The sequence below is a fragment of the Clupea harengus genome, chromosome 11, assembly GCF_900700415.2.
Source record: "Clupea harengus chromosome 11, Ch_v2.0.2, whole genome shotgun sequence".
Classification (NCBI taxonomy): domain Eukaryota; kingdom Metazoa; phylum Chordata; class Actinopteri; order Clupeiformes; family Clupeidae; genus Clupea; species Clupea harengus.
This window is the reverse complement of record NC_045162.1, coordinates 25,769,322-25,796,337: the sequence shown is the minus strand read 5'-3', so window position 1 is coordinate 25,796,337 and position 27,016 is coordinate 25,769,322. Positions and strand designations below refer to the sequence as shown.

Below are 27,016 nucleotides of genomic sequence, written 5' to 3'. Positions count from 1 at the left end.
AGAGAAACAGGATGTGGAAAAAGACTGAGCAAGAGGCACAGACAGAGGGAGAGGAAGAGAGAGAGAGAGAGAGAGAGAGGGACAGAGAAAGCAAACAGACTGAGACAGACAGACAAGGAGGGAGGGAGGGAGGGGATGGAGAGGCAGAGGCAGAGGAGGAGTGCTGGAAGGACAGCATTAGGGTGATTGTCTGCTCTGACTAATGGAGGTTTATGGGTCCCTCATGTCTGGACGCAGGTGGAGATGACGGGCAAGAGAACACGACAAGTAACGGCGTGACATCACCTCCCGTCTGTCCTGAACGCTCTTAGCGCCTGTGTGTGTGTGTGTGCGTTTGTGTAAGAGAATCAGAAAATATGGATCTTTATATCCGTGTGTGTGTGTGTGTGTGGGGGTGTGTGTGTGTGTGAAGGACAGTGACAGAGTCATATGTATGTGCAAGTCTGTGTGTGTGTGTCTGTGTGTATGCTTGCACTAGCCACAACTGTGGGGGCCACTAAAGTACAATTAAAGCATCAGATTAAAGCGCCCTTGGTCATTATGGGCTCAGGCAGCCGTGAGCTGCATGGCCAAACAGCGGCTGTGAGTGTGTGTGTGTGTGTGTGTCCCCTCAGTGACTCAGTGAGAGGCTCACATTAAAGACTCCATCCACTACAGAGGGGGAGCTGGACCACTCAGCCTCCTCAACCACCATTTGGAATCTCCAGATAGAAAGAACAGACATGAGGCGAAAATGAGTTTCTGTAAAGGGTTGTGCTTTTTTTTGTTTTATTTAAAAACAGATGACTAGAACCAAGTTTATCCTTTTTCCCCTTCTTTAAAAAAAAAAAAAAAAAAAAAGAAAGAAAGTTTCAGGATCCTTTGAAGGAAAAACAGGATGTAGTCAGGGTGGGAATGCTGTGTAGTAGTGGGACACTAAAGGACGAGAAAAAAATAAATAAAAAAATCGTCCGTTTTCAGTCGTCGTCCTAATAAAATCCAGACTCCGTGCCTGCCCAATTTGGCGTCTGGAAAGAGAAGAGACAATAAAAACACCCTTGATTAGCCATTACACAATTAAGCATGCGTGACCCTTAACAGTCTTACTAGTGAGGAGTTCATCCAGTCAGTTGGAGAACCCAGGTGAGGGAACATGACTCAAAGTTTAACACTGCACTCACAAGTATACGAATACAAACCTAGTAAGCTAGTAAAAGTGTTATTTATGTGTAATGTCTGTATCAATTCTACTTTCAACTTAAGCCTGTAGTAAAATTAGCTTGCGGATGCGGACGTTAGCTTCAGAGCAGGTCTGCATCAAACAGCAATGGTGTTTATGCACATCCATCTGCTGGAATTACAAGGCTGAGTTTGTGTGTGCGTGTGTGTGTGTGTGTACGTGTGTGTGTCCGTGTGTGTGTGTGTGTGTGTGTGTGTGTGTGTCTGTGTGTGTGCGTGTGTGTATGTGTCCGTGTGTGTGTGTGTGTGTCCGTGTCCATGTGTGTGTGTGTGTGTCCATGTGTGTGTGTGTGTGTGTGTGTCCGTGTGTGTGTGTGTGTGTGTGTTAGTGTGTGTCCGTGTGTGTGTGTCCGTGTGTGTCCGTGTGTGTGTGTCCGTGTGTGTGTGTCCGTGTGTGTGTGTGTGTGTCCGTGTGTGTGTGTGTGTGTGTGTGTGTCCGTGTGTGTCCGTGTGTGTCCGTGTGTGTGTGTGTGTGTGTGTGTGTGTGCATGCACCGAGCAGTGCTCAAGCTTTATGGGAGTCCAAACAGCCTATCCAGATGGCAGACAGTAAATGCATTATATATGTGATTAGTTGCCTGGAGGACAGCGGGACATAATGGGGTTTTCTCTGAGAGCGCTTTGCAGCCTCTCTTGCCTAATTACAGAAATTCCTTAATAAGGGCCCAAATGCTTTTTTTACTAGGCAGCATTAAGGGGCAGCTCTCTTCCTGCAGATATTCATACAATTGCAAAGGGGGGGGGGGGGGGGGGGTAATTGAACACATCAAAAAGATGCCTCGTGAACACCAGGGCAATAAAAACAAGGGACATTTAACATGAACATTGTAATTCTGTGGCCTTGGCCCCTTGTGTGTGCGTGTGTGCGTGTGCGTGTGCGTGTGCGTGTGCGTGTACGTGTGTGTACGTGTGTGAGTACAATCCCCCTCCGTGTCATCTCAAAAGTTATTTGTTTGCTTCGCACTTGACTTCTTTCCTACTTCTAAAGGCAAAGGGTAACGTTTGGGCCCCTCTGCAGCGACCTTCATGCGGCTCGTAGGCACGCAGCCTGTCAAGATCAAAACGGTGACAAACTGGACCCTGAGCAAAACATCTGTGAGTGACTCCCAAAGGCTGTGCACTCCTCTAGTCTCTCAAGCGTGGCGAGACACAGAGAGAGAGAGAGAGAGAGAGAGAGAGAGAGAGAGAGAGAGAGAGAGAGTGTGTGTCTTGCCGTTATTTACGCTAGTGAGCTGAGTCATGGAACTCCAGCTCCCTTGTCTTCTCCTCTTCTCCTCCCCCTCCTCCTCCTCCTCTTTCTCTCCTCTCCTCTCCTTTTACAGCTTGCTCCAACATCTACCTTGTCATTAGTCCTTTGAAGATGAGCGGGATGATGAAAGCATTGTCTGTGTTAAACCTGCTCTTACTGGTCGATGCCAGGGAAAGACAGCTTGGGATTGTGGTGGTGTGTGTGTGTGTGTGTGTGTGTGTGTGTGTGTGTGTGTGTTGGGGCTGTTTGGCATTCCTATGGGGTATGCTCTGTGGGCCTGGCTGTGTGAGTGGTGAGTAAACTACAGGGCACGCAGCCAAGCAGATGAGCTCAGACAGATAAGGGGGATGCGCTCGCCTCGTTTCGGTTGGCGTGGGCCACTTTCTTCTCGATGTTCATGGCCAGCATCTGGCTGCGGAAGGACAGCGACTTGGTCTTCTCGATCACCTGCTGGTAGGGCGAGACCGCGTTGTTGCCCATTACCACGTGGCCCTGCAACAGACAACACACAAACATACACAAAGATTAGAGCCATTTTGTAGGCTTAAATTGACTGGTCTGGCTTGCAGATTCAACATAGTTGAACATTGTTGTTGAATTCATTGTTTTTATTTTTGCTTTATTCTGTGTCAACTTTTGTATTGATAATTTAGGCCGCACTTATGACAATTCATTTTTCCAGCAGGGATCAATAAAGTACATCAATTGCCTTGTGCATTACACATCTTACACCTCCATTTTAATTTGAACACCTGCAGTGACATTGTAGCCAATACCAAATCCATACATTACATTATTTACAACCAACCTGGCAGATATGATAATATAGGTTTATAGCAAACTACCAACATACTCTCACAAGCATACTGAAATAAGTAAGTAGGGTATCCTACAAGTAAATGCACAGGACCGTGTTACATCTTTAAGGTGCAAACGAGTCGGATAATTCAATGTTGAACTATGTCTTAAACTATGTCTGTTGTTTACTGAATTCCTGAATGTCTGTGGATCGTCTCCATCACTGTCACAATCCCAACGCACACACACACACACGCACGCACACACACAAACACACACAAACTTCTTCTACTGAGACTAGGGATGAGTATGCTTGCCCTCACCCACACAGTAACCATGGGCTATTTCACAACAGACAGAAGCAGAATCTGTGACTTCAAACACGCGGCAGGTAATTCTATGTCATTCGGCAGGAGAGGTTGGGGGTGGGGGGGTGTGATTTGTAGATTACAGAGGGCCTGTAGCGGTCACAGGGAATGTTGGGACATGCAGTTCTCCTCCAGAGAGACGGGAGAGCATGGTGGCGTGCCCCAAGGCTGTGGGGCAGCAGACTTGAGTCGAGAGATGATCTCTAACCCCCCCCCCCTCCCCCCTCACGATGCCTCCTTTTATCCTAACATTGGGATACAAATCACCCTGACAAAAAGGGTTTGTAATGGACTCATACAATTATACGCCACCAACATCAATAACCTGCAGGGGAGAGAGCAAGAACGGGCGGAGAGGAGTGGAGAGCAAGGGGAGGACCGAGAACTAAAGAAAAAAAAGAAAAGGGGAAAAGAATGAGCAGGAAAGAAAGTCATGAGAAAATGAGAGAGAGAGAGAGAGAGAGAGAGAGAGAGAGAGAGAGAGAGAGAGGAATAGAAAGAGAGGAAGGAGAAAGAATGTAAGAAATGGAGAACGAGTGTGGGAGAGCGAGAACGCCATCGAGCACAAGGCCGGGAGAACAAGGGGGCGAAAGAGAAAGGGGAGTCCACGTACCAGTTTGGAGTCGATTTTGGCGTCCAGTCTAGCGTTGCGGATAAGGTTGACGATCCATCTCTCGGCCTCCTCGGGGGTCATGTTCAGCTTGTCTGCCAGCATACTGAAAGGCACACACAGACACACACACACACAAAGAGCCAGCTCCCATTAGACCTCCAGGGAGTGAGGGGGGTATATGTGGCACTCAGCGATGGGAAAATGAACTGGAGCTCACATCATTCCAGCTAAGGGTGTTTGAAGGGAATCAATCATGTGCATCTTCAAGAAGCTATCTGTTCTTTTGGGCTATTTTGCTAATTTTCCCCCCCCCTTTTGCCGCCAGCAGTTGATATATGATGAGGTGGAACACAGGTCTTTGTTCAATTTGGTTCTCCTACGGAGCAATGCAACAGCACAGGTTTTCATTACATGCTCGGTAAGGTGCTTGAGAAAACACTAGCGTATGTTTTCAGACGATCTTGCAGAGTACATTCTAGAAGAAAAGAAAATGGAAGGTATGACCTCTAGACGAGCACAAACAAATGCCCCTAAGTGGCGATGATATAATTCCAAACCACGACTTGGCATTTCTAATGCTTCTAAGAAAGGGTGGCATAATGGCTGGGGTGGCGTAATGTAACTATGGAAATTAGAGCGCTGATGAATGCAAAAGCCCAAAGAGGCCCATTTAAGGATGACATCAGCTGAGAGAAATGGAGGAAGATGCAGAGAGGAAACACTCTCAAATAGACAGTAATGTTCTGACAGGTGAGGAGACAAATGCCTGCGGAGACTTGGGGAGAATTAGAAAGCTAAATTAAAGCTCTCAAGTTTGTCCCCTTGACTCGGTCGCTTGGCGCAACAGGTCTCACTGTCCTTCAACAACCCCCTACCCTACCCCCCCCCCCACCTCCCCCCACCATTCCCCAGAGGCCTTGCTACCGTCACCCAAATGAAAAGCAGGTTTGCAGGCTGGTCCTTTGATGGTGCAGGACAGTGATGCGTCAGGGGACAGCAGGGGGAGGGTGGATGTTGGTGGTGGTGGTGGTGGTGGTGGCGGGTCAGGGGGGTGAGCAGGAGCTCTTTGATCTTAAGAGGTTTCAAGTGGGGCTTGTGGCTTTGCCCTGTAGTCCCTAAGCCAGCGTCACATCCCACTCACTCCTAACTAAATCCCCCACCTCTACCCCTCATGTCCCCTACATTTCCTGCCGCCACAGCTTGCGTGCCAGAGGCCTCCAGATTCCCCTCTGCCCTACCCCCTACCCCACAAACGGATCGCCCATTAGTACTCTTGAGCACGATTGAGTATGTTCTAGTGGCCCCAGAGAGAAGTGTGACACCCTTTACTGCACCGTTTACCACATGACGTTGTATGTCTCCATTCCACGTTTTCTGCAAATCAAATCAGCATTTCTGCTCGCCGAGTAAAAAGGGCCATGATCTTGCCTTTGCCGCTGTCACATTCTATCAGCTGAGACGCGGTGCCTCCATCACTGCATCATTTGAAACAGCCTCACATAAAGTAGAGAAACAGGCTACACAAACGGATGTGACACATAGGTACTTGCCTAAAGGCCTTTTAATATCCCCTCAGAAATTGCTACAGAATGTCAAAGCTGGTGAGTGCTACCGTTACTGTTGCCTGGGCTATACCCCTTTGGCTTGAGGAGCTTAGAGAGAGGGAGGGAGAGAGAGAGAGAAAGGGAGAGAAAGAGAGAGAGAGAGAGAGAAAGAGAGAGAGAGCCCGAACCTGGGGAGTGCCAGGGCTCATTCCCCCAACCTGACGCATCTTGACCGGAGCCCAGTTCCTCCGTCACTACCCTTAATGCCTTTCCCCCCATTAGCCTGTTTGTAAAATGGGCTCATTTGGGATAATGTTTGCCTTACCTCAGGCCCTGACAGACAAATACATTCTCTTACTTTCGGGCCAACAACTAAATGCGCACACACACCCAAGTACACACGTAAACGCGCGCGCACACACACACACACACACACACACACACACACACAAACACCTCAAGTTGAAAGGGGTCAAATGACATCAGCGTCTGGTAGAGCCCAAAAAAAAAAACCCTACCAACCAACTACACGACAACACAAATAAGTGGCATTACCTCAGAATAAACCTTCTAGACTGCCACTCAGCCTCGGGTGGTGGGCGTGGGCGTGGGCGTGCAGGAGATAAAACGCGGGCTGAGGTGGGCGCGCTGGCACACTCCAGGAACGTGAGGTAAGACGAGCAACACAGATCCCCCTGCCGCCTCCCTCACGGCCAGTCTTCTTCTTCTTGTCTGACAGCTAACTACACACAACACAGCAATGGGACCTGCACTGCAGCCATGGCAGAAACTGTGCCAGGTGGTGAAGACCACGCAGCATAACCTGTTAAAGAGGGGGGGGGGGGGGCAGTGATATGGACTTCTACACTGAAAAACATGACTAAACTTATTAATATACATACCATTATAAAATTAATTTATTGGAGGGAAAACATTTTATATCTCGCTGAATTAAAACCCACAGACAGATATAAAATGTTTTCTTTCGAGCATGTCGTCCCTCTGTGTCGGGTCATTATTCATGAATTTGCTCCTATCAACTGATATATTCAAGAGATGAGTCGAAGGTGTTTAGCTAGGGGGTGATGGCCAACACGTGTTGGTCGGCTATCTACTGTTAGTGACGGGTCTGGGGTGGGAGACAGTGTGTCAGCAGTAGGGGGGGGGGGGGGGGGGGGAGAGATCAGGCTACACAAGAGATACCACACAGGTGCCAGCATGGCGTCTCACAACAGTATCTGGTGTCTGCATTATGCATGGGCTGGGACTCAGAGGGAAGGGGAGGAGGGAAAAGGAGAGGAGGGGAAAAAAAAAAAACGTGGACATGGAACTGCTACAGTCCTACTGCTGACCACCGCCTCCCTCTTGTTAAATGCTGGCTGAAATTATTGACGACTGACATGCCAACAACGTCTGAGGTTGCAAGAGTAGAATATGCTACTGAAGGTCATGGGTGGTACATGTCAGTCAAGTGAGGGCTCGAGAGATTGGAACATCGCTCCTGCTTCCTCACGAGGGAAGTAACACATAAACTCACTGACGTACCACATCGCGTGACCCCACAACAACCAGCGACCCGAGGACATCCCGCTCTCACAGCATAGAGCACTGAAGATAGACACACACGCAAATCCAATTTCAATGGACCAGACAAAGATCCGTGTTGATGTCCGACCAAGGCCTTGACCAAAAGGTAAGATTTGACAAAAGAATCGGGGCTAGTGGTTTGCGAGGCAGCAAGCCCAAAAAGTCCAAAAAGCCCCGAACCTTGGCCGTGGACGTGGGTTTGCCTTGAGCTCTTTCTGGTGCGGTGCCGTTTCAGAAGACCCCAAACTCAGGTTCTCTGGGGTTGGGTGTCGGGGATCACTTTTGCATTGACCCTTTCGCCCACCACACAGGCTCCGCCGCCACCGATTTTACCCAGTGCCGATTTTCGGGCCAGTGGGACCGAATCGGAGACCGTGTCCTTAAACTTCACACTGAGTGAAGGGAGAAGAGAGGGGGGTGCTCAAAGAACGAATGCATCGTTAAACACTTCCATATGAAGGCATTAAGAAATTACAGGCCATTTGGAGCGACCCCTGCTTTTCGGCTTGGGGTGAAACTGATTTTTTTTCCCGAGAAAACCGAAATGCCTGTGTGGTTGCCTTAATGACTCAATTGAGATTTGGAAAGACCCTCTTGTCTCTCTTTTTTTTTTTTTTTCTTGTATTAAATGCAAGATTTTCTTTTTTTTTTCTCAAAATATCAGTTAACTTGACATGATTGTGGAGTAGGAAGGAAGATGGCCTCCCCTCGTCCAGTTCAACTGAATGTTTCCCAGACGCACAGGCCAGCACCGTCTTCCAAGATACACCTCTTACGACAGAGTCAACATCAGAGAGAAGTTTTGCAGATCAGCAGGACTTCTGGAAGCTCACCATCATTAACACAAGGGATAGGAGGCCAAAACAGAGGCCGCTTTTTTTCAACCAAAAAATTCATACTGTGGGGGATTTCATGAGTCTAGACAAAAGGATATGTGGATGCAATTACCATCCATAAGCTCAAATCATCGTCTCACATTTCCACCGGCTCGTTTTTTTACATAGGCCTTTATGCATAAAATAACTCAATTATTCCTGTTTCTGGTCTACTTTTGGCCCATGCCTTGGGCAAAAACAAGCTAAATATCTGCAAAGCCCTCATGGCCAACAGCTGTAAAAATCTCCTCATTAAAGCACCAGCTTCAGATTCATTTGCGACCACGCTTGGAAGTGGAGAGGTCCCGTGTAACAGACTAATGATTGAATACCAACTTATCAGGACCTGAAATCTCCAACCATCATCATGTTTTCCCCCTTTGAAATTCCTGACTGTGCATCCATGTATTAAAAACAAAAAAAAAAGGTTTTGGGAGGGGAAGAAAAAAACACTAAAAGAAAAAAAAAAACTGAAACAATTACAATTCAACTTCCTAGTTCAGTGTTACCACTAACCTTTGTGGTCTTTAACAAGTAAATGGATCCAATTGCAGCCGGGCTGCCAAAAAGAGCCAGGCCTCTTAATCAATTCCAGACTATCTGCAATGGGAGATTTCAACGGTGCCTGATCATATTCCATGGTTCAACCTTGACTACAGACCTTCTTCCTCTGCTTTGTAAAACTCAAACAGAAAACACTGGGAGCAATTACTTACTTCTGCAAGAAAAATGACAAAGTCATTTGGCCATCTCAATTAAGGGTTGGAAGCAATGACTGCCATGTGAGATCTTATGCCGGGCAATTTGTTGAGTCTAACCAACACACCAAATAATCTCCATCACTCATAAAAGACTGTACAGGGGCTTTCACCTTCCAAACATTTGTCCTAATTTTCTATCATCCATAAAAATGCTTCTACTTGGGAGAATGTGGCTGTGTGTGTGTGTGTGTGTGTGTGTGTGTGTGTGTGCGCGCGAGCGTGCATGCAAGTCTTTGTGTCCGCAAGTGTCGCCTCGCAGCCAACCCTGCTCTACCACACCCCTGAGGGTTTTTACAGGATGTCATAAACCCCCCCCCCATAAGGTGGATGCAACCTGTTAGCCTAGCGCTCGGCAGCCTCTTGTCAAGTGCTGTGTGTGTGTGTGTGCCTCCCATTCCACTGACAGACACAGGATTGGGGAGAAAAGAAGAGGGGCGGGGGGGGGGGGGGGGTAAGAGAATGTGGGACAGATGCTTACAAACTACTAGTTATGAAAGCTCATTAAAGGCGTGCAGGAGTGCATCGCTGCTGTGGGGCTCTGCACGCCGTCTATGGGAAAGAGGAGGGGCAGGTTGGGCTGGGGGTTAGGGGGGGGGGGGGGGGGGGCTCGATGAGTGGAAGTAATGGGAACCAGGCAAGGGAAAAACCAATGGCCCACACAACCCCCTCGCCTAGACTTACACCCCCTCCCACTCCACTCCACTCCACTCCACTCCACTACACCATACCCAACCCACAATCTCCCGCTCCACCAATGGAAAAACCTGGGGACTGGAACGAACGATCGCGTGTCTTCGCTGGAAACCTTCGCAAGGCCTGATGGTTGCCATAAAAAAGGACCAATAAAAAAAAATGTAAAAAAAAAAAGAGGCTAACTTGAGCAAAGTAGCAGTTAAACACCTGCCACACTCCAGCAAATGCAGTGGCGATGACGGCAGAGGGACAATGAGACAGATGTCATAACGATCTGTGACTAGGAACTCGACGCATATCAGTACCAAACACTCGCCGCTGTTTTTAGCAAATCCCGGACTCTTGCCAATACCTCTAATCTCCTTTAATTGCGTTCAATTAAGGCAATATTTTACCTCACATGGGATTAAAGTAATTAGCATTGGCAAAAAACCTCTTGGTTTTGGGGAGACTCCAAGGTAATTTTCCCCAGTAAAGATGCGACAGGATAGAACAAATATGAGCAAATGATTGCTGTTGCGGAGGAGGGGTGAAGGACGAACCTTTCCAATTAGTTTTACTGGCAAAAACACTATTCCAGACCATGAGAGAGAGACAGAGAGAGAGAGAGAGAGAGACCGAGAGAGGATAAAAACTTTTCAGGTGGTCTTAAAGACTCCTGTGTGCCTAATACTGAGCAAAGACCTTGAAAGGCTCCTAAAACATAATCCTTCAGATGTCCCCTGAAACAGATGACTAAATATGCCTTGGATGACTGGCTCTGAGAGTCTATAGGCGCTTTTCCACTGCAGGTGCTGACGGACCATTTTAGGCCGGCCCACACCTTTGCACGTGTTCTGACCGCCCCTTTAAGACCTCTTTCAGGGCCATTTTCAGGGGAGAAATAGGTATCTAATCCAGTACTGTGCAGTCCTGAAACTGCTGGGTGGCACTTGCAGTGATTGTTGACACTTATTGGACAACTATAAGAGCCATTTTTAAAACCAGCAAGAATATATATATTTTTTTTTATCAGTGGTTATGTGGTGAATACAGCAAAGTTACAGAGTTCGCTTGTTGAGGTTTCAGTCACTGAATGAGCACAAGCTAAACATCAGAAATACAGGCTTTGATTAATCAACAGTCCTTGTATCTTCATTTATCAAGTAGTTACAGCAGCCATGAAGCCTTTAAATTGAGTGTTAGTGACTTTGCAGCAAAATTCAACTGTTGACTCAACCTTGGGGCAATCCTAACATTATCTAAAAATTCTGTTTTTACGGTCTACTGTACTGTTTGTGCTGCCGCTGCAAAAATATATCATTATTTTGTCGTGCTTGGATTTGAGGTTGCGATCGAAGAACAAAATCTTTAGGCTACGTCAACATGTAGGTCTGGTAGTTCCTACACCGCAGTGGAAAACCAAGACAGAAAGGATCGAGCAGAGGGCTGTTCCTGTAAATGTCCGAGCCACTTGAAAATCCCACGAGTTCCTGCAGTGGAAAGGCACCTTGTGTGTGTGTGTGTGTGTGTGTGTGTGTGTGTGTGTGTGTGTGTGTGTGTGTGTGTGTGTGTGTGTGTGTGTGAAAATTAGTGTGTGAGGGGGGGGGGACCTCATCTTTAAGGTGAGTGTGTTTGCATGTGCAAACGCTGGGACAAAACCTTATTGTCTATCATTTTTAGGACAGTATTAAACCATCCAGCAGATTTGAACATTTGCAACCACATGTTTATGTTTGGCCCTGCATTTCTGCCAGAGGTTGTTGGATTTTCAGACAACACTGCATATTTGTATGTAGCAATTTCAGCCCACCCACCCACAAAAGTCACCCTAGTGACAGAAAACACACATTTATCAGTCAGCCTAAAAATGGATCACGGTTCAGTATCAACTGCCTGGAAAATGGCAATAATGACAGCGTCAGTAGTAATGGGAACATCCTACAAGGTATTATCTAAGGAAGGCAGTGTTAACACAGTGCCAAAAACAAGTGCATTTTGATACACATAATAGATCAAAGATAATAAAATCTTTAGGGAACTACATATCCATGTGGTAATACCACTGAGATAATGGGTATTCCAAAAAAAAAAAACTATTTTTAAAAACCTGCCACATCCATTATTTTCCAATATATTGGTACAATTGGGCAGCTGTGCATATGTATCTTGCCACTGTTTTCACTCTCCCAGTTCAAAGCTTTTCAAGACTTCAACAGTGAAGGCTGTGGCCTTTTACTGTGCACCCTGGAAAACTTCACGGTGAGCTGAACAGTCCAGCCCTTTCATGCGCCGTTTCTCAGTTGTCACTCTGACATTTGCCATTTCTTCCCCAAAATTACAGGGACAGGGGCAGCTTTCTCTTGGAAACGTGTAGGTCTTACCTGATGCTAATGCACTGATGGATTCGACAGAAGGTCTCAAAGATGAACAGACGCGCATTCTCAATGAAGTCCTCCAGGCAAGCCACCAGAAAGAAGTCGTTGACCAACACCTAAGGGAAAAAAAACACAAGACATGAGAACCCCTGGCACAACAGGCGTCGTTATGATGTCGGAGAGGTTTCACTGGGAACTTTCTTTTAGAGAGAGAGAAAAAAAACAGCTGTTATATAAAAAGGCTGTGGAGAGGTTACCAGGAGTTGAGAGTTAAACAAGGACAGGAGAGTTGAAAAGTTGAACCTTCCAGGAATGTCATTACTACAATCGCAAATCTGCATCTTGACTGAGTGGTCTCGGCAAAAACCAATGACACAAAAAAAATCTAATAATGATACCTCACACAAAAGGTATTGCCACTGTGACTATTTCAAGTGATTCAACTGTGGGAAACTGCAACCCTTTCAAAAAAGGGAAAAAAAGATCCAAACGGAGCACACAAAAATAATAATCATCAATTACGTACGATAGATAAAAGCGGAAAAGGAACATAGAGTCCATTTTTTGCCACATTCAAGCTTCCGAAGTGGTTTACTTTGGCCCACGTTCAAAACGAGAAAACCCCCTATCTAGACAAAAAAAAAATAGAGAGAGGAGAGTGGAGGGGTGAAAAGATCTTGGGCCATTCCTGGTGTTCCAAAAAAATCGACCGCAAATCTTGGAATTCCGCAGGCTCCACATGAAACGCAAGGCTGGAGTGCCGGCAGCCACTGGAGTGACCACAGTGGCTGTGACTTATCGCCACTCATCTAGCCCACTGCCACAGAGCCTGCCACGCTCTGCAGGGGGGAGGGCAGAGTGCGTGGGGGTAGAGGGGGTGCTCGTTCACACGCTGCCGCCTTCACAACGCTCCGTACGGCATAACGCCGCAAAGGGAGCAAGACGGGAGTTCCAATTACAGGTTTCATTCCAAACACACAGGGAATGCGACAAAGACATGGGAACTCGTATGAGAAGTGTGCAGGGTAACACATGCACTTTCCCAGGCCATCTCATTCTCCGCCTCAGCTTCTGTCATTCTCCCTGGTCCCCCTTCCTTGCTGGCCAGCTGTGCATTACTCAGCTACTCTCAGCTGGCTTCTGAGAGCTGCTATCTCTCCAGTTCTGCTTGAGAACCCCCCAAACTGCATGGCACTATCAGCCTGCCTGCCTGCAACCATGACCATGCTTATCTGTGGAGGCCAGATAAAGCCAAACAGTTAAGTGCCGTAATGGCCGTCATCTGGGGAGAGGATTGAAGGAGAATTACAAAAAGTAAAGTATGTAACCAAAATGCTGTATCTTGAAAGAGCTGCACTCAAAGCTGTTATTCTTTATCTCCCCATCCTGCTCCCTCATTTTCCACATATAGAACGTATGATCTTGTGGAGAATGTTGTACTTGGGATAATGAGGAAACACACCTTCATATGGTGAAGGCAGAACAAAGACTGACAGATAGGGAAAGACATGCAAACCGCCCTCTTAATGATCGCACATTTGTCAATGCGACTTTTGCAATCCTTGTGGAAGAAACCATCTGCAGTGACCCGCAGGCACTGTGCTTATCAAGGTGCACCACAGAAGCTTTCTCCGACTTCTGGGGAGTTTACAAAGATATCAAAAGATATCCAAGTCATGCCTTCACACTCAAGGCCAGTTAGAACAGTGGCCTTTTTCATAGGGCTTGAACCATCTGCTCCCGGGTCCATATGATGAGGTGATTACGACATGCTAGGCCCGCGGGGACCTGAGGGCGCAACTACTACCTTGTCAGGGAAAGCACCTGTTCAACTGACGTCATGCGTTACAACTACATGTTATTCAGAGGCCAGATGTGTGGAGCAGGGATGATGGGAGCCAGCTCATGACAAGGTGTTTGGGTGTTCATAGCATAAAGACAGGAAAGGGTGGGAGGGCTGGTTGGGTGGTGATGGGGGGGGGGGTTCCACTGAGGCTATGGATGAAGCTTTGCATGTCAAAATGGTTGTGTGCAGTTATAGCAGAAATACCTTTCTGGAAGGCCAACGTCAAGCAAAGTGAAGAAGACAAACCAACTGCGCAGTGGTGTGCATGAGCAAAATATATCCTTTCTTTTTTTTTTCTCTCTCATTTGTTGGAGGCTGTTTGGTAAGGCCTACGAGACTCCCCTATGAGTATATAAAGACTTGAGTAAACTGGGACCCTCAACAAACCGCTGACATGATTTATAAACATTTACTTCGGCAAGAGGGAGCGGCATTTGATCAGGGCAGCTGGCTTTCATTTCAAGCGTTTATCGTTGAGGAGCACGGATGACGAAAAAAGGGGGAAAAGAACAGAAGTAGGAACCAGAGTCTCTGCAAAGATTGGGGTCTTTCATGTCTTCAAGCAGGTTCAAATGGGCAAATCATTAGGGGTAATCTCAATGGTGTTCCCGCAACTAGGGTGGATTCCTCCGAAGGAGTGGTGGGAACACTCGCCGCTCGTTCACACACCTGTGAGGAGTGCCCCAGCGCCCGGGGCGGCCTCGTTAAGGCTCTGCCTCGTTAAGAGCTCATGGTTGTGGGTTGTGTCGTGCGACAAACCAGAGATGGCTCTCATTATGTGCTGACATTACAAAACGGGAGGGGGGAGAAAGAGAACCCAACAACGGGTGAAGAAAAAGTATTTCACTTCTGAACACGGGCTTGACATCTTGTAGCATTTGGCCACAGGGAAATGACCCCCATAAGTACACAAATGTACAAAATATCAAAAGATTGACTTAATTATCAAATAAATGCATCCCTTTGGCAGTGAGATTTAGGATGTCGAAGGTCGGTCATAAAACAGCAGCAGCAGCAGGAAGAAGCAGGTCGCTCTGGTCCCAAAGAGCAGCAGAGTCAGAAACGGATCTGGCCCTCATCAGAAACGGATCTGGCCCTCATCAGAAACGGATCTGGCCCTGATCTGCCTGGGGTCCAGCCCGCGCTCCCCGGGACTCAGTGGCTTTTGGAATGTTGCCTCTGGGAGCGCCGCTAATTGAAACGCATTTACTTCACCCAGGAATTCCCCCTAGGACATTCTTTTTTTAAAGCCTCTGTCACAAAACGTCAACTTCTAAACACTTCCACATTGTTAGTGACGCTTTAATGAGGTAAAAAAAAAAAGCTAACAAATAAATAAGTTGCAACTATGTTTGAACAGCACTTAGCATCACCCTCGAACACCAAACAAATGTATGACGGGCTGTAATGTTTTCCAGGGTAACGATGGCATGGTTGAGTGTGTGCTGTTGTGCCAATCGCCTTTTAACTCCAGAAGCTCGCAGTCAACCTGTCAGGATGATGACAACCGCCTGAGAGGACGCACAAACAACACCAATTACAATCAGCAATGAGAGAAGAACCAAAAGCAACAAACTCCAAAAATGTAAGCTCCACTAACATGCTTTTTCCCCTCCAGGTCCCATTCAAGAAGAATATCCAAAACACATTTCTTCTTTTTATTTAAATGAATGAAGAATAGGAAAGAATGAATGAATGACTTGGGAGACCATATTTGACGACGTTTGTTAGACTAAGCCGACCTTCTTTCCTACGCCGGGCTATCAATGTGCTTGTACTGGGACTGCTTCGTGTTGTACCGGAGCCCGTGATGTTTCGGTGACTGACAGCGAGGAGGAAGCCCGGGGCCCGGTTGGTGGTGGAAACCCCCGGCAGAGGTGAGCGTATAGTGAGCCATTACAAACTCAGGAGAGGAAGAGAGGTCTCCAGTCTCGGGCCCGGTGCCTGCGACCGCAGATGTCCCAGCCGGGCCAAAAAAACGGAGCGTCTGAGTGCATCGGCAAGGCCCTGAGGTTTCCCAGAACCTTTACTGTGTTCCTCTATCACCCACCACCACGCTGATGGACAATTACTGGCCTTCATAAAAAAGCCCGAGCAGACCATGAGTCACTGGCTTTCCCAGATGATCCCTCTCTCTCTCTCACTCACTCACTCACTCAAGATCACCTCCTGTTTTTCTGTCTCACTTTCTGTCTCACTCCTTCATGTTCTCATTCTCGGTGACCACACCATGACACAGCTAACTGTTGATGACCCTTGCTGATGACAAAGGGCTAGGCTGTCAGCATGGGCAGTGGTGCAGGTCAGGCCCACACGCTCACTAATGAGACAGGCAGATCTGGGCAAAGCACAGGCCACAACAATTTACCAGGGAATACTCACCAGGGCACTTGTGGCCAGAGGTCAACAATGACTGTGTCTACGTGTGTGTGTGTGTGTGTGTGTGTGTGTGTGTGTTTCTGAGTTCATTACTCCCTCTACCCAAGAGAAAATGAGGATGTACATCATAAAAGCTAAAAGGACAAGTTGTAACTTTGCTTTGATTTTAAGTATGTATGAATAGGGCTCAGCTCCTTTTGAACTCCCTGCATCAAGAGTGTGTGCAGGTGCCCTGACGGTGGAGTGGGTTGGGTTGGGTTGGGTTGGGGGGGGGGGTGTGTGTGTGTGTGTGTGTGTGTGTGTGTGTGTGTGTGTGTCCCTAAAAGGTTTACAGACAGTGACGACCAATGTCATGCAGAGTGCTCTCTTCTTTCAGCTTGTTTTCATGTGCCATTACTTTCGGGGGAATGAGTCAAGGAAAGAGCCTCATAAAACAGGCAGTGGGCAGCAGGCCTCAGAAAGCCGGGGACAGACAGCTGGAACTTACCGCCTCACACTCTCTCAGCTTCCTCTGGGCGCTGTCAAAGTCAAAGTTCACGTATAGGCATTCCACGAACTCCGTGATGGGGTCTTTGTAGGTGTAGGATTCCTTTAAATGGAGTACAAAAACAACTGTTAGGTTCTTGAAAAGAACAGTACAAGCTAAAAAATTAAGCAATGGAAGCAATACAATGATTATAGACAATTGTAACAAGACACGTGATGTGAAAAGGGCTGTGTTGTTGCCTAGAAGGAGTACAGATGCTGAGGTCAGTGTATGGGTGTGTTTGCGTATGTGTGTATATGTGTTTTTGTGTGAAAAACAGTGGTAAACTGGGCCGGGGCACCACGCCTGGTTGGCCGAGAAGCTTTGTGATTAAGCAATCAATATGCTATAAATCTGTCAAGTGAGGGTGAAGAGTCTGTGTCTGTGTGTGTGTGTGTGTGTGTGTGTGTGTGTGTGTGTGTGTGTGTGTGTGTGTGTGTGTGTGTGTGTGTTGACCACGACAGGGCCATTTCCCTCACTCCTGAATACTTGTCGTGTTTGCTAAAACCACGGGAGAAGACAGAGCCAGGCAAGGAAAGCACGGTGAGCACATGTTTTAGTGATTACAGGGGTGGGGTGAGGGGGCGGTGGGCCAGTGCTTATTTAGACTTTGAAGTCATTGATCTAGGAAGACGCTACTGTTATTGCGCAAGGAGGACAGAGGACAGACTACAATCAGAGCGTCCAGCACCATACATCAACCTTAATGGCTTCAAGACTAACCCCCTCCCACAACGCTTCTCCTATCATCCCCCCCCCCCCGCCCCTGCCAGTGGAAAAGTCCAGTGATAAACCTTTCGAGATGACACTAGCGGCTAACAAAGAGTGGGTTTCTATTTTAAGGTCAGCCTGCGCGCTCACATACACACACACATGCTGTCTAACACACACACACAAACACACACAAACGCGCACACACACGCTCGCACTCCATCCAGGGTCCCACGGTAAAATGTTCTAGCATGTTGGGCTAAGCTCTGTAATCAGATGTTGAGCCTATGCATTAGCCTCACAAAGAACACCGGCTACTGTGTGAACTGTGCGATAAACAAACCACTGTGAGGTCATTTCCACATAATAGGCCAACACATTACATGGACTAGGATACTTACTCGTTTCGCTTATTTATCAACGGCGTGAAGAACATTACATTTACGCCAATACTCCCTGGACTACCTGCTAGGGACACAAAGGACTACTTTGCAGACGGGCAGTGAGCCTGACCGCAGCTACATGTTGATGAGGGTGTGGAGGTGTGGAGGGGGGGGGGGGGGGGGGGTGTAGTCTCGGAGTACAGGCAGCTGTGGGAAGTTGCGGGCAAGACTGGCAGCTGTGCCAACATGTCGGGCCCGGCGCTTGTAGAATACCTGCTGGATGACCTTGACCAAATCCTTCAGGACCTGCCGGCGTTTGCGGACGTCCTTGTTGGTGATGACGGCTGTGGTCAGGTAGCGGAGCACGTGTGGACACATGGTCTGAATGGCGTTGAGGTACCTGGAAGAGAGCAAAAGTTTGAAAGCAAAAGTTAACAAAACATGTTGCGTGGCCGGATGGTTTTTTTTTTTTTTTTTCCTAACTGCCCGATGAAAAACAGAGAGAGACTCTGGTCCAAACATGTCGGTGAATGTTGAAAACTTCTTCCTTTTTTATTAGTGCCTTCTGTGCAGGGAGGGGAAGGGGTGGAAACAAGGTTTTAGGGGAGTATGGGAGGGGGGGGGGGGGGGAGAAAAAAGGAAAACCCCTCTCCAGATACGGATCACTGACCACAGTCTTGCCCAGTAGCGGAAACCCAATCCAGCGGGGGCTTGTTTTGTTCAGCCACAGGTCAACTGGCTCTAGACTGAGTGTGGGACCGGGAGCTGTTTTTCATGACAATTACAACCCAAGAGCAGGCTCGCACCGGGGCCTGATTCACTCTCTCGGTCGACATACTGAAAGCGAGACGGTTCTTCCGCATCACCCCAGATGCGTCACGTCTCCCCCTAACCCCAATCGTGAAGCACTGATAAGGGTCCTGTTATTTCCACTATCTGCATGTCCATCTTCCACACAAACCCCCTCTCTCCTCCATGCAAGCCATTCCTCTGCCTTTGACGACCAAATTAAATTTCAAAGAGGAAGTGGAGCTTTGTGTTCCCCGGCCTCCCCTCCAGCTCTTTTAGGGAGGAGAATAGGGAAACATATGTCCTTCAGAGAAATAGAGTAGGGAGGGGGAGATAGAAGGAAAAGACAGAGTATGGCAACGGTTTAATTAGTTGAAGCAATTAAAGGGACACAGGGGCCTGTGGCACTTGTAATGTTAGGGGGCTAAAAACAGCAGCGGGGCAAGTGGTGAGGGTGGTGTGTGTGTGTGTGTGTGTGTGTGTGTGTTTGGGGGGCGGGGGGGATGAGTGATCTTGGTTCACACAATCTCTCACAGCCCTTTGTAGCTGTCTGAGGCCGGGGCAAACCGCAACACTTCATGCTGTGTTGCTGATTAACTTACACCTACTCCACTCCCTCAAGGGAGGGGGATCGGTGGTGGGGGTTGTGGACCCCTTTCCACTCCCACAGCACGATCTTGTGTGAGTCATCGGCCCAGGCCAGAGGAGGGATCCACACAGTGAATTATCTGACTGATCCAGAAACAGTTTGGGGGCCTTGAGGGGGCAATATACTGCTGCCTAAGCTGCCACAACGGTGGAACACAGGAGGGGACAGGCTGTTCAGAACCGGGAGCACTTCTTTTTCCTCCATCACTTCTCTCCATTTTGCCACTGGATAACATTTTGTACCTGGTGGTAATTGGAGATGAAAAGAAAGGGAAGAAGAAGAGAGAGAGAGAAGGAGGTAGGGAAGGAGAGAGGGAAAACGAGAGGGAAGGGGGAAGAAAGAGGGAGGGAGAAAGAGAAGGAGAGAAAGCGAGCGAGCGAGAGAGAGAGAAAGTGGTTGCACAGTTCCAGTTTCATGATGCATCTAGGGAGGGGTTGGAATTAGAGGCAAATCATGTGAAACCCAGAGTCCACTCTGCAAGTGGCGGGGTAGTATTACTCCAGTATTAGCTTTCCTGTTTGCACCTACATCATAGGTCATCCTGTGACATTACCACTGCTCTCAACAGCTGCCCTTGGACCTCCATAACCGATGTTCGGGATCATCTTTGCCTTCGCTGAAAAAAAACTTTGGTTTCTCTTTTTGTTTTTCCTCCCCTCTCCACAGTGCAACAGTACCCTTAGCATAACCTCCTTAAAAAAGAAGCATTGGGTTTCCATTTCACTTGTTTGGACAGAGTCGAGCATGAGATTAAGTGATCAGAGTCATGATGGGCGGCCTGATCTAAGCCCCTCGACATCCTCGACAGATATGCTTGAATTAGACCGTCGTGACTAGAATCAGTTTTGCTGCTCTGGCTAATGTCTGTTATTGTTATTTGATGTTATCCTCCAAACCATTAATGTCATTTTCAGAAACCACCGACATCATTCTCCAAACCACTGGTCACAAGGTGACAAATTATACGAATAATTTTATGCTATTATCGACATACAATAACTTTTTGTCCGTTGTTCTTGGGGAGCGATAGAATGTCTCGTTCCTTTTCCAAGCGCTCTTGCTCCTGTCAGAGGCCCGGGTGTTTTCCATTCAAGGCCCTCCAAACCCACGAACTGCACCGTCCTGCCTGGACACCATAGAGGACCAGACGGGATACGTCAGAAAACTTACTTTTAACATCAAAGTTAATCAGGTTGTAGACCTGAGCTCCTAGAGCACAGATTCAGTTTCCATACAATACTTCTGATTACTGAACAGTGAGTCCAGTCAGACAGAACTGCCAAAACACTTGTTAAACTTAAATCAGACTATGGCACACAGATATGCTAGGGTCCCTCTGTCCTCCGAAGGCTTCATTTTACATTACAATGTCATTTATCACATAGTTGTATGACAGGTAACATTCTGTGCATGACTACAACCAGAACCAGAGTTAGACAAAGTCCAGATAAGGCCCCGCCTGGACATTTTCTTTTCTTTTTTTTTTCTATTTTTTCCCGGCCGCAGGCGTCGGGTCAAACGTCCAGTTGAGGCTTGTACCCACAGGTCACTGGTCCTGGGCAGAACCCAAAGGAAACCGGTGGTCAGGACAGAGAGAGCTGGACACACCACAGTGAAGAAAAAAAAGGGTGCTTGTTTGGACAGAAACAGCACTGCATAAGAGATCTGTCTGTTGAGCCAACTACGGTAAACTTCTCTTGAATAATTACGGGGCTGACTTCCTTAATCATCTGTATTGGCTTAAAGATAGTAAGAGGGGGTGCCTGAAAACCAGATAGACCTCTCTCATATGCTGTGGTAACTATGTTGTGCTTTAGATTAAGACCACGCATCTGGTCAATAACAAAATACAGCAATCAGGAGAAAAATCCTGAATATAGGTGGTGTGCGATTTTTCAAGTCGGCTATCAGGTTTCCCGCCATACACATGGCCTCCCAAACTCACGGTTTTGTGACAAAACAGACCACACGAAAACAGGCCCAGACACACACACACACACATACACGCTTACAATCATATACAGAGAGACCACTTAAAAAATACCAGCGGGGCCTGAAACAAGCCCTTTAGGTTGTTACAAGGACTTGGTTTCTTTGACGTAATGAACTTTATTATAAAACCGGTAGGCCTCCCTCCTGATCTCTGTAGACTGCCAGCTTGACTGGAGCTGCTTTCTCTCTCTCTCTCTCTTTCTTTCTTTCTCTCTCTCTCTCTCTCCCTCACTCTTGGGGTCTCTCGTCCCTCCTCACTCCTGAACTCCCCCCTCAAACTCCTGGGTAGAGCTCCCATCGCTCCCCCACTTTGAGGCCCACCCCCCTCCCCCACCGTCTGGTGTGGTAAGAGGAGGAGAGAGGAAGGGAGCCTGGCCGGCAAGTCAACCTGCAGAGGTGGTTTGGGACACTGGCTTCTGAAGGTGCCACATCAGCATTTTTCCCCGCTCTTTTGCTTGTGGACTGCGGTGGGGCGTCCAACCGACCGACCGACCGACCTGGAGCGAGCCATCGAGCGAGTACCTCATGCTTTTTTTTTATTGGAGGCAAACCCCAAACCAAAACAAAATCCCCCACACCAGACATAAACGACTATAACTGCTGAAGGTGCTTACTGTGGCTGGTAGAGGAACAGCTCGATGATGTTGTCTCGACCTTTGGGGTGGTTGAAGAAGACGAACAAGGACCAGTGGATGAGCCAAGTCCTCTGCTGGAGGGACTGCAGCGGGGAGCTCACAGACTAGGAGAAAAAAGGACGAAAGTTAGCCCAAGAAACAGAGACGAAAGAATTACAAAGAGGGAGAGGGGGAGAGAGAGTGCGGAAAAGGAGAGAGAAAGAGGCAGAGGGTGAATAAGGTCATTTAGACTCTTCTCAGCCAAAGCTTGAGAGTCAGCTCTCATTAAAACAACACATCAACTTGACCTTAAGCTTTAGGCGACTTTTTTTGTGTGCCAAATGCTGAGTTCAAAATAGAAATGCTGCGGGGTCAAAGAACATTTACTGCTTCCATGTCTCAACACGCCAAACCATGCGCCCCTTTTTCTAACTCTTTCCCACCAATTAAAAATTGGTCTTGACCAACCCAACTATGCAATTTAAGGTTTTCATAGCGTCCACAAAGGGGCGAGAGACAGAGAGGCAGAGCAATCAAGAGCATATGAGGAGAAAAACCGGAAGGATCTACAAGCTGATGAAGAGACAGAAGGACAATGGAGAAGACACAAGGATCGAGAAAAGAAACAGTCGAGAAAGAAGCATAACCAGAGAAGATGACACTGGAGAAATGACACACGCAGAAACAGCAGCTACAGCAGAAGAGACAGCGGCTATAGCAGTAGCATCGGTGCTTGGAGCGCTTTACAGAAACTCAGAGGTCAATATCACGGAGCCTATGTAAACGAATCCGAGAGCGGGTGTCCAATTTTCAGCGGCGGGGCGTTTACATTGTTATCGATAGTCTCCCTCAAGCGGGTCAGGTCCTCCATGGCAGCTTCCCAGTTCTGCATCAGGATCTCGGAGGCCAGCTTCCCCCACAGCGAGCTCAGGGCATTCCTGTCTGTTGAAGGCACCTGGAGAAACAGAGATGGAAGAAACACATTACATTTACTGTTAAAGTGGACCTCACACATAAACAACCTACAGGCCATACATACAACAGACCATACATACATACATAATACAGGCCAGTGAATAACTGTCAAACTGTCTCACTCATACACGCCAGGACACGTGTATGCATATAACATGACTTGTTCATAAACGCACACAAAAAAAAAAAACCATCAATCACCCTCATGACAACTGGAATCAGCCATACCCTTATACAACAGAGCATTATGGATGAAGTCATACAAATCACTCACACACACATTTGACTAAATTAAAAAGAGTGAACTTTGGAAAGATTGTTCTGTGATGCTGTATTTGCAGGCTAGAGAGGGTACACTCAAAATACCCTTTATATAACCTTCATGATAAGTGAATCAACCGTATACTGCAGCCTTGACTAAGCCTTTGGTTCACCACCAAGCAAAGAGGAGAGGAGAGGAGAGACAGTTTGGACTGGGAGCTTCCTGGTCTACAACACACCACCACTCACTGGAGTAACTTCTGCATGTATTTACTTTGGATAGAAGGATTTCATGATGTCATCCTCTCAAAAAAAATCTAAACCCAGACAGAGGAAGGCTTGAAACCTCTCTCTTTGGGACGAGACCTACTACAACATGCAGTGCCTTACATAAAGTATTCACCCCCTTGGATGTTTTACCCTTTTATTGCTTTTATAAATCAATCATGGTCAATATAAGTTGGCTTTTTTGACAAAGAAAATCACAAAAAAAAGCCCTCTTTAATGTCAAAGTGAAAACACAGTAATGTCAATTAAATAAAAATATGTAATGAAAAATAAGTGATTGCATAAGTATTCACCCCCTTTAAAGTGACTGACCTAATTTAACAAGGGTCCAACCAATTGGTGCTAGTAGTCTCATAATTAGTGAACTGGGGATCAGTGTGCAGAGAATGTGTCTCAAGTGATTGTAGTATAACAACACCTGTGTCTGGAAGGTCCATTCACTGGTCAATATTCAGTAAAGAGAAGCCACCAAGACACCTATGACTGAAGGAGTTACAAGCTTGAGCAGCTGAGATGGGAGAGACTTTGCATACAAAAACGGTTCTTCACCAATCAAAGCTTTATGGAAGAGGACCACTGTTGAAAAAAACTCATATCAAATATCGACTACAGTTCGCCAAAAGGCATGTGGGAGACTCCATGGTCAAGTGGAAGAAGGTTCTGTGGTCTGATGAGACCAAAGTGGAGCTTTTTTTTCAACAGTGGCTCTCTTTCATAAAGCTTTGATTGGTGTAGAACCCGGGCAACAGATGAGTCTCTCCCATCTCAGCTGCTGAAGCTTGTAACTCCTTCAGAGTAGTCATAGGTGTCTTGGTGGCCTCTCTCACTAGTCTCCTTCTTGCACGGTCACTCAGTTCGTGAGGACGGCCTGCTCTAGGCAGATTTACACATGTGCCATATTCCTTCCATTTCTTGAGGATGGATTTAACAGAATTCCAGGGGATGTTTGATGCCTTGGACATTTTTTTGTATCCTTATCACCAAGCGCAGTCAGCCACGTCCAGCCGTATGAGTAAGTAGGAATGCAACGGTAGATGGTGTTATGTTGAACTGTTTGGCATATGGTTCAATACGCAGACAAGAACCTCAGTATTACGATATGTCTGTCATTTTCCTTCCAAAACTTGCTTATTGTCCTGCAGACTGCATGCATGTTGTACATTCAGATCCACAGAACCTCTCTAGAGCCTAGCATCGCTCTGTATGTAAACAGGAGCTGGAGAAGAGGGGGGGGGGGGACTAAAAACAAAATGACTTCCGTTCTTACTTGACAATGGCGAACGCTAGCTAGACAGAGAGAAGCCAATTTTGAGAGGCACCACTGTTTTTAAAATCCGCTGTGTGGGAACATTTTGGATTCAGCATTCAGTATGATGACGAGGGTAAGACTTAACAAACAAAGTACAGTCTGCAAGCATTGCATTGCCACTGTTGGCTACTTGAGTGGAAACACTTCTAACATGACGTCTCATTTAAGACGCCATATCCCAGGTGGAGCAGGAAGAGTCCACTCATTAGCCAAAACACAACAATCTCTTGCTGTTGCCTTCCAACAACAATTATTGACGAATAAAAAAAACGAAACAAAGAAACTAGAAGGGTACCTGGAGAGTGCAGACCTCCAAAAGGCCAAATCTCGCAAAGTTAGCGAGAGTGCAACAAAATTCGTGGAACCACCTCATGAGTTGGATCCACTCTAACATGTAATGGGTTATTCCTTGGTCCATGCTACACCTTTCCACCAAGTTTCATGGAAATTGAGCCAGTAGTTTTTGTGTAATCCTGCTTACAGACAGAAATGTACAAAGTAACAAACAAACTGCACTGGCGGAGGCGGAGGTAGTAACGAAAGTAGTGGGAGTATTTGTAGCCAAAGATCTGCAGGACTATTCGGTGGCTCGGGATTAGGTCACCTGAGGAAAAAAATGAACCGTGAAACAATGTCCCCACCCGCACACATTTCAGCGACAAAGCTCTATGAAACATCACAGAGAGAAATTGAAAACAAATTGACACGGACACCCTATCTAGCTCTCTCCACTGATAGTTGGACCTCCAGAGCAAGTGAAAGCTACCTCACTGTAGTAGAGACAGAAAGCTAGTCAGTCATGGTACCATTTTTTTGAAAGTTAAAGTTTTATTTGTCTATATGCAAAATAAATAATTCCTTGTTTAAATGTTGATTTTATTGTTTTCTTTAATATAAAGATACTAAACCATTCCACTACTGTGGCCCAAAAATTGTGATGCATAACGAAGCGTGGGCCGACTGTACAGTTGCATCCCTAAGACCTTGCGTGTTCGCTCTATTTTTAGAAAAGAAACAACTTAGGGTGGTCTGCAAGTACTTTAACAACCATAGGGGTCTTGGCCTTGTTGGCTCCTCTGAGTTCCAAAGACCAACACATTACTCCAAGGCTCCACCACTCCCTTCTTGAGGCGTGGCATGGGAAGGGATGGAAGGATTAGAAGTTAAAAGGTTCTCAGACTGGGGTTAAGGGTTGGAGGCCAGATCGCCGGGGATGCTGCAAAGCCTAAATTATAAGCGTTAAACAAGCAATCTTTACTGAACACTGGGGGTCAAACACTCTCGCAAGAGGAAATGCTTGGCTTGGCCAAATCAAGGGATCAGAAACACAAACAAAGAGAGGCTAATTAAATACCTGAGAGGAGCACATGAAGGATCATTTCAAGGACCATTTCAAATCATGACTCACATTTGCAAACAGGTTTCATAAGGTTAAATACCTTAATCACATTTCTGAAAAATAGGAGATCTATTGATTTGATCAATTTTGAAAGATACCCTTGCCAGAATCTCCCACAACAGTCACTATCGCCAGCAGCACAGAATAGCGGAGAGAGACTGGAGGTTTTTCTTCCCCAAATGGTATTAAAATACACAAACTAGCCACAGTCACACTCTCAGCACAATCAAACAACCATCTCAAACTACAACCAACCAATTCCATTCAGACACAACCCCTCAGACACAAGAAAGGCTTCTGGACTGTAGAGGCACAATTACCGCTTACAAATTCTTAAATACAAGCCCAAAAGTTCTATTAACGCCGTCTTTTGAAAGACCAAAACATGCACTCCCCCACCCCAATCTGTCCACTATATTCAGATGCAGCCTGTAGTTAATCAGAGATGAGGGCTTCCTAAGTTTGGGGTCAAAAGGAGTGGTTCACCTACTGTGGCCCGGGAACGACCTGAGGGCTGGCTCTTCTGGCAGAGTTGAGCGACAGGGCTACTGATTTACTTGTAGTTCGCCCCTAAACAGTTTACAAATGGAAGCAGGACTTTATCTGAGATTCCTAATCAGTCTGCAGTTAGGAATCAGACATCAGCATTTGAGATTCCTTTATTTCAGATAACCTTTGGAGATAACCTTTCAATAACCCTTTTCCTTCCTTGATCTAGTGATCCTTGTTTCCCTTAGTGCGCTGACTTCCAGTTGGACCCTCATGGCAGACCTGTGCCTCGGCTCCCCCGCGTCCCCTCCAGGGTAGGGGGATGAGCTGATGAGGCAGGCTGC

The 27,016-nt window shown here is 47.0% G+C and overlaps 1 protein-coding gene across 1 annotated transcript in view; it reads right to left on the bottom strand.

Annotated features, from left to right (window-relative positions):
• Positions 1-734: 734 nt before the first annotated feature.
• Positions 735-27,016, bottom strand: part of eif3ea (eukaryotic translation initiation factor 3, subunit E, a) — a 38,334-nt gene continuing 12,052 nt past the window's right edge. Inside the window, exons 6-13 of the mRNA XM_012833367.3 lie at positions 22,781-22,906; positions 21,952-22,076; positions 18,181-18,307; positions 16,775-16,876; positions 12,069-12,178; positions 4,246-4,348; positions 2,824-2,958; positions 735-1,007 (exon numbers count right to left, since the gene is read on the bottom strand). Of these exons, the coding sequence (XP_012688821.1) occupies positions 969-1,007; positions 2,824-2,958; positions 4,246-4,348; positions 12,069-12,178; positions 16,775-16,876; positions 18,181-18,307; positions 21,952-22,076; positions 22,781-22,906 (867 nt within the window). The 3' untranslated portion in view covers positions 735-968. The remainder of the gene's footprint in view (positions 1,008-2,823; positions 2,959-4,245; positions 4,349-12,068; positions 12,179-16,774; positions 16,877-18,180; positions 18,308-21,951; positions 22,077-22,780; positions 22,907-27,016) is intronic.